Here is a 12,091-nt window from a genome sequence, read left to right as displayed (position 1 = left end):
TATATACATAAATATATCATACATTTCATTCTTCTCTGTGCTTTGGGTTACAACCGCATGAAAAAGTGTTAAGCAAAGCTAGAATAGGATCATCAGACATATTACCTGGATCAGAGATGACATACATAGCTATTTAATTAAAATATCTAACTAGTTCTAGGTCCTTTGATTATTTAGCCTTAAATCTCACAGTGTGATGAAAATTATTCAAGCAAAAAACACAGAAAAATTCAAAATCAAATGGTGTTAAGTAGTTAATCTAGACTTAGACTAGCCTTCAAACTCCTTCACAGCTTATCCTGAAAAGAACAAAACGTTTCATCTTTCAGAGGCAGCAACTAAGACTGTGATGTTATCTTTCTAACATTACAGCTTTGAACTGTGACATTTATTCTGGCTTCCACATTCATTCCTATTCCTAGCTTCATGCTGAAAGAGGACTTCATTCATATTTGCAGATGTTCTTTTGTCACTGTTATTCAGCCTTTACCTTGAGGCTTTCTTTTCCCCCATAGAAAAGTGTTTCTATGAAATTTGGTCCATTGAATTTCATGATCACTTCTGAAAGCAAAGAGCGCTTTATGATAGCTTTATCTCTGCAACAAAGAGCATGTGCTAACAGCAGGGATCTGACCATTGCAGATTCAAATATTTAAAAAATTGTCACTGGTTAAGTGATACTATCTATATGAAATCATTTGAGGACATAAAGGTGAACATTTGAGGTGATATTCTATCCTGTCTAAACTCAAAGGTTTTCTATTTTAATGGAGCCTGGATTCTTTCCCTTCTTTTTACTTATTGTTCTTCACTGAAAAAATAACCAACTGATAAATAAAAACGTGAGAAATAATTCCTTTCTTTTCTTTTTTTTCCACTTTTTTTTTCAACATATTAAGTGAGCAGAGAGTACCAGATAGGGGAAGAGAACAGAAACAGGTGGCAGGACAAAATGATCAAGTGACTGTAAACTGATTTATCAATTTTTTATCAGATTTTATCAGTCTGATAAATGGGGATGGTTTCAGCTGCTAAGAGTTCCAAAAGAAGAACACTGTGCCGCACAAGTGTGGCACGTCTTTGGAGCTAGTCTTTCAATCGGAGCACAGAAGAGAAATCGCTGGCCAGGAAAGGCACATTTCAAAAGAGTGTGAAGAGGTATATTTTAGCAATGCTAATTTATAAAAATGAAGTAACAAGGGAGACACATAAATGTATTTACTGAAAAGAGGTATAGGAGTTTAGATGAAGGGTCACATTCCCTCAGCGCTCCTTTTCCCTAACACAGATCCAGCTCTTGTTGCTTGTCTTCGCTTAATCATCCTTTGCAAGACCCCAATTGTTTTCTCCATTCCCCCTTCTTCTTTCTCAGTACTGTTCCTGATGATTGGTTCCTGTATTTTTCTGTGAATAGGAGTCTGTGAAGAAGTAAAAATCTTAAAGACTGTCATGCTTCTCTTCCTTCCTGGAAGAATGTATTCCTCTGCACTGCAATTTAATGAGGAAGTAAAGGAGTCAAAGCAGGAGAGTGCTAGAAAGAGTATGTGGAGGATCTGAGAGTGGTGTAGCATTTAAAGGCAATTGTTGAGTTCCCACTGAATTGTGCATGGCTGAACAGTGTGGCATCTAATACCTGCATTAAAGTCTCTCTTTTGTTGTAAGTAATTAAAAGGTGTCAAGCTAATAAGAAAAAAAAAAATTTACCTCTATTTAATGAAAGGAAATTATTGAAACAACTCCAACTGCAAGCAAAGAATTGATTTTTATTTTGTTAATTAGTTTTCATTTTCTGAGCTGTCCACTTGCCGCAATAAACACAAGAGTACTTTTACAACCCCTATTTATCCCACTTTTAAATCTTTCAGGAATTTTCCATGGCAACATCACACCAGTCCATCAAAACAATTAGCAGTGACTTTGTGTGTTACCTGACTCAGCATCTCATGACAACTAGCCTATCGGTGAGAAACACGAGGCCCATTACTGTTCTGTCTAGTGTTTTGCAACCTTTTGTTCAGTTTGATGTTTCTACATTCTTCTGCTTGGTGCAAGAAAATTACTGAAGAACAAAACTTTTGTTAGAAAAAAACTTAGTTTTAAAACAGATTTTCTTGAATTTACTGATTCCCATATGGTCTACCTAAAGATGGAGGGAAAGTAACATTATGTTTCAGTTAAGGAGTCTTGTTGCAGGAGCAAGGAAGGAAAGAAATTCTGAGAACAGCAGTCTGTGATGCTTTTCATTTTCTTTGGAGAATGCTGATCCATGCCAGCTCTTTAGCTAACACAGACTAGTCTGTGTTTCTCAGTTTCACTGCATTGGCTGCCACACTGATCCCTCTGCTCCTTTCTCTTCCACACCTACTCCAGCCATCCTTATGAGAGGAGGAACAACAATTTGGAGTTAGGCCCCTTTCCCACCACACACCTGTGCATGGCGAGAGGAGAGAGTAGACAATGAAGGACATCGGGTATTCAGCATAGCTCCCAGCTGGGACATAACATATTATCTCCACATCAGTAGCAGAATTTGTTCTGCTGTTACTATAATATTAGTCATCTATATTAAAGTGCATCTAAAAAAATGACAAGAAACTACAATGGTCCTTTTTTATATAAAAGGATAAATAGAGCATTTTATTAACACTTTTTGCAGCAACAAAAGTGACACAGTCCACATCTTTTTCATTAAACACAGCAAAAGCTATGGTCACATTTTACATCACTTTGAGGCACAAAGCAAAATACTTTTTTCTTAAGGTCAAGGTATGATTTGCATTAAAAAAAAAGGAGAAGAAACAATCCTCAAGTTGTATATTGCGGTAGCAGGGTTTCCAATCACTAGCACAATACAATGAACAGACCAAGAATCCAGAATGGATTATTACATACAATAATAATCATTAGATTGAATTAAGAAATGGATCATTGTTGTCATTTTAGAGTATTAAGAAGTGGTCTGGTGTTGCTAACTTCAGTTGGTTCAGTTTGGTTTAATCCCAACAACCCCAAATATATACAACAAGCTAAATGAAGGTTAATATATAGTCTAGAAGATTATGCACTTCATAATGCATTGCACTTATTGCTTGGTACACTAATGTTGCAGTCACTGTTGAGTTATGCTAAAAAGACAAGCGTGATGCTTGTTGGCTTGTTTCAACCCAACACTAGTTATTTACCACTTTGGTTTATTGTGAGTTTATATGTTACTCATATTCAGTGTCCATTATTATTAGGTTTAATTGAAAGACAAATACATTTTTTATTTCAGGGATTTCTAAAATAGCAACATTTTCTATAATTACAGTATCTTCAATAAACTTATATCTATGTATACAACTGTGGCACGGTGTGTAAAAATATGAAAGCTATTAAGGGAAGAATAAGGATTAAATTATTCTCTGTTTCTTCTATTGGCTTCAAAATATTCTGCAAAACAAATACATCCTTTTTCATAGGGCTACTTGCTCATAGTAAATTTCTCTTTGGAATTTTGTAAAAGACTATATCTTTTTCTAGGTTATATCGGGTTTCTTCTCTCTAAAGTCACCAGTACAAAGTTGGCATATACTGCAAAGAATAGAATAGTAAAGCTTGTTTTTTAATAAAGGGATTTGACAGTCTGCATGTATAGTCAGACTTAACATTACATATTGGTTTTGTATTAGTTGATAAATACAGGGAAGAACATGACAACATCCATAATTTCTTAAGATTCTGTAAAGAACAGAAATAAGAATTTGTGCCCAAACATTCAGTATAAAACTTCTAAATAACTCCTTTATTTATCACAGAGTAGCCTGCAGCATGTATTCACAATAAACATACAGTATGTCCTATTTTTTCTTTAGGCTTGACACAATTACCATTAAAGGAACTGGATCAATCCTCTGTAAACGCCTAGGACTCAGCCTTTCTTTGTTAAGAAAGCTCTTGTCTTAGACTAAACACACAATTCCTACATTGCACTGAGTAAACGTGTGTATTTAACACAATCTCTTTCAATACAGTGTAACAAATATATAAGTGCATTTTTAATGATCAAGTAATTTTGGCTTTCTGAAAAGAGCATTAGATGTGCCAACTTGGTTGCTTAGTTGTGCTTTAATCCTTAGTTATGAGTTTTAGCTCTTGTATACTGCAAGTATCTAATTGCCTCTATAGTTTTGACCAGTAAACCCTTAAAACTCTAATGTTTATAGAACAAATATAACCTAATGAAAGTGATGACATGTCACAACTCATACAGATTGCACTTTGATGTATTTTTTTTTTACAGTAAGACCTTCCTGTTTGATATGTGTTTACATGTTTATACCACATTTTATTTCTGTGTGCAAACAATCACAATGAATTTAATCACAAACACTACAAAATATAACCAATATTTAGGTTTGTTATGAATAATCTCCTTCCTTGTAGTTGTATGAGTCTTGTACTTCCTCTTGTACAAATTCCTCTTTTTTCTCCCAACCATTAGGCCAGCCACCGTTGACCTGGGTTGTAGCACCATAAGACTTGGTGGTACCATAATTTACATAATTCTGCGTAATGTCCCCTGTCTCTTCAGCAAGTTCATCTTCATGAATAAAGCCACATTTCTCTTCACTTGTCTGTTCAGGGTCTGCCCAGGGTTGTTTCTCTCCTGAAGCAAATATGCCATAGAAGATAACACCTCCATAATGAACTAAAGCGGCAATGAGGAAGACATACTGCCACTCTTCACGTGTCTGTAAGAAGAAATTTGCTAAATCAGACTAGTGCATAGACTTATCTAATTCTTCTGAGCTGAAAGATTTAAATTAGGGATTGAGGCTGTGATAGTCAGCACAGCTAAAACATCTAAGTGTCCAGTTTCCTATCATTTATATGCATCTTTCTTTCAAAAAATCTCTTTTCTTTAACCTAAAAAACCTTGACCTGGTAAGCATATAGTGAAGCATGCTTCAAATTTCCACATTCCTGGATGCTATCCCCTGGAGGTCCCAGACTCTTAATACAGATGCCCTGGCAAGTTGTATTATGGAAAAATCTTTTATTTGAAACCTGGATTCCCGTATTAAACTGGAAGTTTTGAAAACTGTACTGCCATTTACCTTGTTCTTTGTCATTGCTCCAACAATTATAGGGCAAACCATTCCAGACAAGGTCCCGACTCCATTAGAAATCCCCATTAAGATACTGGCATACCTTGGGGCAATGTCTAAATGGTTGACATTGAATCCTGCAATACAAAGGTCAGCAAACATTCACGTGAAAAGCACAGCATTACTTCAGTTCTGAAAAGTAATGCTATCACTTGACAATTTTACTATGACGTATTTGGATTGGTTAATTGCACTTCATTTTCCCTAAAAGGCTTGTAGTGGTTAAATAATCCTAGGGAGACTGGCTTTTCTTTTTCTTGCAAAAATATATTGTAAAAGCATAACTAATGTATTTTCTTCCCAAAATTGCAGTTTAAAAAAAAAATAATACCAGTAGTGACTGTGCAGAGCAGAGAACCCAGAAGATACTGAAGCAGGGATAAAGTTCATATTTCACAGTGTCATTCATGACCATTCCATGCTGTAAATAACATGTCATTTCTTCTTCCAGCTTGTACCACTTCCCTTTCCTGTTGCCCACATTTTTCTTTTTGTCACACAGACCAGCAGAAGGGATTTCCCTTCTGTTCTTGAGTGGTAAAATGAAGGGAGCAAAAAGACATTATCTAGACAAGATTTGTTAATTATTTTTATAAATATTTGTTTGTTTTCTTGCATTTCCAGCAGCTTGATTCTGTTGAAATTTAGGCAGTAACTATTTAAATAATCTTAGGAAAAAACACTTCTCTGAAGTGACAGAACTCATTGTCCCCAAAATAAGCACTTGAGTAAGTGAAAACAGAAACTAAAATGTGTTACTAATTGTACATGCCTTAGTAATGATCATAAATAATGTCATTTGGAATTCTGAGTTTTGTTTAACTTACTATTGGTGAATAAAAACCAAATGAGATGTTCTATCTCATAGGTTAAAATAAGTTACTAATAACAGTAATATAATCTTACCGGATATGGCAAATCCACTAAAGCCTACAGCAAGCACTAAGAATGAAATAGCCACTCCTTTACTGTGAGAATATCCCACCACGAGAAGAAGAGTTGCTTCCATACCAAAACCTGGGGAAATCATAAGGAAAACCAAGCATCAGGTTTAATTCCCTCTCACATATCACAGGCCTTAGGATATGATAATATTTCATAGGAAGACAGAGGCAAACATTACCTCAGAGTGGAATATAATCAGGTATTTCTTTCATCCCTAAAAATCACATGCCCTTGCTATCTCAAATAATCCTTATTTTGTTCTTTGTATGCTAATTTATTGTTACTTCCTGTCAGTCTTAAGATGAAAAGAAATACTTCTGATTTTGTTAGGTCATTCCAGCCAACCCTAATGGGAATATACACTTAATCAGCTTATGAATTTTGCAGCCCTTATCACAGCTAGGATTCAGCTCACGTAACTTTAACCTCTCCAGTCAGCTATGTAATCTCAGGTAGTCTGGGCATTTTTACTGCAGAGGGTGTTTAGCTGAGGAGCTAAGTTTCAGTAAGTAGCTAAGGTTAGGCAAATTACCCCCAAAAAGCTCATCTGTTTCTTTAACAGTCTAAATGCTTTTTCAAATACCAAACATCTATATTGAACCTGGGAATATGAACAACTGTGTTTACTTTTATTTAGGAACTACATCTGTAATGCACAAAAAATGCACGAAGCATTGCTTCATAAATACATAAACCCATGCAGTTTGGTTACTGTATACAGCATCCTATATGGACATTGAATCTGTACGAGAAGCTTTTTAATAAAATAGGAAGACTTACCTCCACAGTTCATTATCTTTCTCACAGTAGTGGTTGAAAGAATCTGCCTACTTCTTAAAAAGTCTGCAATTTGTCCCCCAATAGGAACAATAATTGTCATCACTAAATGCGGCACAGCAGATAAGATACCCACCTAAAATAATCACTAGCATTAGTAGAGTATAAACCATAAGAAAATATTGATTCTTCATTTTCTGAAGCATTCAGCAATTAATTAATTGTTTCTCTTCAATGTCAGGCTATGTGCTAAAACTGAAAATCTTACCTTTGTTTATTAAGTGAACAAAACTGGTGTGATCTCAAGTTGTCATGGAAATTTATGAAGGACAGGAAGAGTTTTTAAGAACCTCTGATGCCGTGACACTTTTTGTATGCAATCGTTTTCAGTTTATGTTTAAGCTAATGGCTTTTTTCCCCTGGCTTATAGTCCCTCTGCCCTTTCTTTTCAGAAAATTTATGATCAAATGTGTTGAACTGAATTACTACATTTCTGGGGGTGATGTGTTTGGCATAGCATTGCCCTGCAAATCTAACATGTCCAGACAGATTCCTCACATGCACAATCACCATTTGCCTTTGACTTCTGACCACCCCTCAAGCTTCAAATTTCACGTGGGCAAAAGATATGTCTGAGAAACTCTGTACGTAGTGAAAGATAACTCACTAAATATCCATTGACAACATTAAAAATGCTATACATACTAGCAAAGTAAGACACAGTAATTATGTGGTGACTGTTCCAAGATATAATAGCATATTTGAAGACCGTTCCTTCAAAGCAGGACAGGGTACCTGTGAGCATGGCACAAACTGCCACTTGCTATCTTCTGTCAACATAACTGCCTTGCAGATAGTTGGGTTTAGTACGCATAGCTTTTCTTCTAACAGGGAATTCTGATTATTGAGTATGTCTAAACAAGTGCTTAAGCACAGGGGGGTTTGCGTAATTCTTGTCTGGAGAGCATATCAGCTGGCCCGGAGTCTGACTTGAGTTACACCAGCATGCAGAGCAGACAGACTCCATGAGAACAAACAAGTTTTCTCTACTTTTCAATTAAAGTTGTACAGTTTTGTATTTCACTGCAGTTTATATGTGGCAACTAGGTTGTGACAGCTAGCTTCATGCTAATAGGTGTTTCTCCCAATCAGCCAGGTATTAACTATGAGGTAACTATGGTGTTGCAGTTACTGCTTTGAGGTGTTCTTGGCTAAATGACAGCTATTCATTTATGAGCATCCATATCCACAGCAGGTGAAAACTGACTTTGCTGTCATTCTTTACAAAGTTCCACATTTCTTTGAATACACTCTAAGAAAAACCTCCTAGAACAAAATGATCAGATTAATTCTATAGGATGTGACCATTTTATTCCATGTGTAACAGATGATGTTTCAAGCACAGTGAAGCTTCTTGATATAACTCCAGCTACAGAAGGAAACCCATCTTTAAATGCAGGATAGCGTTACATAATTTTGACAATATTCCATAATACGGTGAACCTTTGGAAGCTATGCATCTAATTGTCACTTACACCACAATTTAGGGTGACAATACCTCACAGAACAATATCAAAACAATACAGGTCTCTCAAAAGCACAAGCCCCCATCACTTTCACAAGAAGGAAATCTGTGTTACAAGAAAGCTTACTGTAAGCTCTGAAGGCTTGTTTGCATGTATCCATATTTACATTACAGGTCTTATTCAAAATTCATATGAATTATGTGGAACCTCAGATCATCCTTATGTGTCATATTTTGCCACCATCTCTTTTGCTTCCTAAGTGAAAAAGGAGGATCAGTTCTCACCACATTAAAGTGGACCATAGAAAGGTGATAAATTGTACTATCCTTCCTAAAACTAGGTGGTCCTGCTTTGTAAAATGCGCTTGGAAAAATGGAGCCACTCGTCAATGCTTTCTTTACAGCTTCAGTGGGATCCTGCATCCCCTGGGGTGTAAGGGACAGAAGCGTAATGGGTCTCTCGATACCTTACTAATATCAGGCATGATCTGGTTTCAAGCACTTAGCTGAAGGTCTTTTTGCCATACGGCCCCAAGCAGATCATCACTAAATCTCATCCTGCCTTCAACTTCCCCTCTTCAATCCTTTGTCATTGTTGTTACTTCACTTATATGTGCTGGTCAAGGGAACAGGAATGGGGAAGGATAAGATTTAAGACTAGAAAACCCATGATAAAGATGCAGAACACTTTTCTTTTTTCTTCCTAATAAATATCACAAATGTAGCTCTGATATTTACTTTGCTAAGTTAAAAGCTTTACATTATTTTTACATACCTTGCTTATTTCAAATCCAAACACTTCCTCAAAGTAAGCAGGCTGACTAATAAGTAGCAAGTAAAAAGTCCAGCTTCTACAGAAGTTTGCAACAATTATTGCATAGACTGGCATAGATGTAAAAAATTTTCTCCATGGAGTTTTGTATTTCTGAAACATAGAAAGGGGAATCCAGTCACCATTTCAATCATTATCAACTGTCTTTCTTCCCTTCCCCTATCTGTTCTTTTCACCTGTACTCCAAAAGACTCATCAATCACAGCTTTATGTATCTGAATTCCAATGACAATAAAGTACATGCAACCAAATTTGGATGACCAAGATTTAATTTCAAAACATAAGCAATTAAAAATAACTACAAAATGCAGAAGTCAGAAACTCAGTGATACTCAGCTATGTCACAACACTCATGCACAACTGCCATTATCTCAATCACGTGAACATGATTGTCTAAGTCCAAAATAATAATATATCTTCAAAAGACAATGTTGCTGTATCTAAGGCAACAGTCATATTTTACACTGTAGGTACACAAATTCATCCAGATTTATTTTAAGCATGTATTTTAGCATTTAAATCTTAATCCCAGAATTCTGAATGGTTTTTTTATCAAGCCTTAGCTGAAACTGCTTGGTCAATATATTTTTTGTTTGTGTTATTGTATTTTTAAAATAAATCACATAATGGGGTGAAAAAAAAAAAAAAAGAAAAAGACAGATGGGAAGAACTACAATCCTGCTGAGTCCCAGCACCTCTCCATGAGCCCAGGGTTCTGCCCATCTGTGTTGATCCAAATACAGGATCCAGCCCCAGATGAGTGTTGGAAAATTGCTTCAGCAAGGTTTCAGGCTGAATTTAATCTACTGTCAATTTGAATGCTGGCTTTTCTTCAAAGCAAAACAGCCCATAGATGGATATTTGCAATACCTTGCATACGGATTAAATTACACTTACGTGAAAGCTAAGGATCCATTGTCACTTAATGAGAAGCCAGCCAGAAAAGCTTACTTGATACAATGGGAAGAATTTCAGCCTAAATACTCTGGAAACAACTGAACTATTGATACAAACTAATCACTTCCAAAAAATGTTTAATTAAAAAGCAACAACAAGATAGAAATTATCCAGCCCAAGTTATAAATGTATGGACATCCTCTGAAGTATCTCACTTCATGTCAGATTTTCCAAGGCACTTACAGGTATAAGAACCCATGAATACTGCTGAACGCTATTGAAATATCAACCCAGACACTCCCTCAAGAACACCTAAAAATGTCAGCTATCAAAGAAAAGACTCCGTAATATTTCCAGTTCCCAATTTAATCTGGATCCAAGTTTTTTTACTAAGAGAATTTTTTTTCCCCTGAGTTCAGTCAAGAACCAATGTTCTCACCAATTAGAAAACATAACGAAGAGTGGTAGTGAGGGTCTGCTGGGAATAGATGGTGTAAAAATTTCAGCAGATGAACTGAGGCTTAAAATTTTTTTATATATATTTTCTTGAGTCAGTAAGCATGGTGACAGTTTCTTTGAAGCTTTTCAATAGTTAGAGAAATAAGAAAATTATTATTTTACACGATAGGATTGTTTAGTGGCTGGATAATTCTCTGAGGTAACAGCTGTTTTTTTAGGAATTCTTGAGAACTAGACCAGCACAGAAATAAGTCAGATCATAAGAAGTTTGATTGCATGTTTCCAGCAAAATTAGCACGATAATGGGGAATATTTTTATGGATCTCCTAGTATGCTGTATTGTAACTTGTAGTCTTTCTCGCAAATAGAATAGTCAGGATTTGCTTTTTCTGATGTTCTGAGGACTTCAAGAGACACTGAATAGTGCTCTTCCTCCAGTTTACTTTAGGAAGAGGAAAACCTTCCAGAAAGGATTATATAGGAAGGAAATTAACTGCTTAAACTCAAGATACTATAAAAGTCTCAATAAAGTTGCAATTTCAAACACAGCTGTAGCTCTTTTTGATACTTTGGAGTAGAAAAAAAGGTATAATTTCCATGAGTGATCTTCTAGAAGAACTGGAACCTATATTTTTTTTGTGCAGAAGCAATATCCACCCAGAAGTTCATCAGCAGATTTCAGATCTCCCTACCCCAAAAAAAATTCAGAAAAATGCTTTTCTGTCCTAAAGAGGAAGGGTGCTTAATTTTTTTGTTTGTTTGTCTCTGTTTGTTTGGGTTTTTTTAATGACTATCTCATAGGAAATCAGTGTATGAGTAATATTCTTACTTCCATTGCACCTAGGAGGTTGGCACTCTCTCCAATGCTTTCTTCTATGTATCTCCTTTCTTCATCTGTGATTGTAGGATGCTTTGCAGGACTCTCATATGAAACCAAAAGCCAAAACATGTACCAGACTATACCAAAGCTCCCTTTGGAATGGAAAGAAGGACTTTAAAAAGAAATACACAGTAAAGCAGCAAACAAGGAAAAAAAATCTGTGAATAATTATAACTAATATAAATGGCAATTGTTGTTACTTTTTCTGCATTGAGTCGTTCTAACAAAGAATCAGATCCTGTAAAGAATACTGGTGCAAAATACATTCACTGGAGCACAGTGAAGTCCTCTGGTTTTTATTTCAGAATTATTTCACTGGAAGTGAATATTCACTGGTATTTTAACATCAATTTGTACAACACAATGCAATGAAACAGCTTCCATTTCATTTCACCAACCTGTAAATGAATTTCTATTCTGCATTAAGCCACTGTTGTTTGATTACTGCACTAATATTTTTTTACCTACAAAATACAAGACTGTGGCCTTGTTTTCAACATAGCAATGCACTTCCTGAGTAGTTTATTAAATTTCTGTAAGGCTTCTCCCCAAGTCACATCAATTTTACACTGCAGAATGAACTCCTTTGGGACATTCTTTTCCATCAGTGTAAGTTAAGGTAGAAC

General features: G+C 35.7%; 1 protein-coding gene across 1 annotated transcript in view; it reads right to left on the bottom strand.

The window, feature by feature from the left end:
- Nucleotides 1-2,607: 2,607 nt before the first annotated feature.
- The window catches only part of SLC17A6 (solute carrier family 17 member 6), a 33,462-nt gene continuing 23,978 nt past the window's right edge, over nt 2,608-12,091 (bottom strand). Inside the window, exons 7-12 of the mRNA XM_005446111.4 lie at nt 11,415-11,557; nt 9,173-9,322; nt 6,876-7,008; nt 6,057-6,167; nt 5,100-5,227; nt 2,608-4,733 (exon numbers count right to left, since the gene is read on the bottom strand). Coding sequence (XP_005446168.1) covers nt 4,401-4,733; nt 5,100-5,227; nt 6,057-6,167; nt 6,876-7,008; nt 9,173-9,322; nt 11,415-11,557 — 998 coding nt within the window. The 3' untranslated portion in view covers nt 2,608-4,400. The remainder of the gene's footprint in view (nt 4,734-5,099; nt 5,228-6,056; nt 6,168-6,875; nt 7,009-9,172; nt 9,323-11,414; nt 11,558-12,091) is intronic.

This window comes from Falco cherrug, chromosome 10 (genome assembly GCF_023634085.1).
Source record: "Falco cherrug isolate bFalChe1 chromosome 10, bFalChe1.pri, whole genome shotgun sequence".
NCBI lineage: Eukaryota > Metazoa > Chordata > Aves > Falconiformes > Falconidae > Falco > Falco cherrug.
Note: the sequence above shows the minus strand (reverse complement) of the source record. Positions and strands in the feature narration are given on the sequence as shown.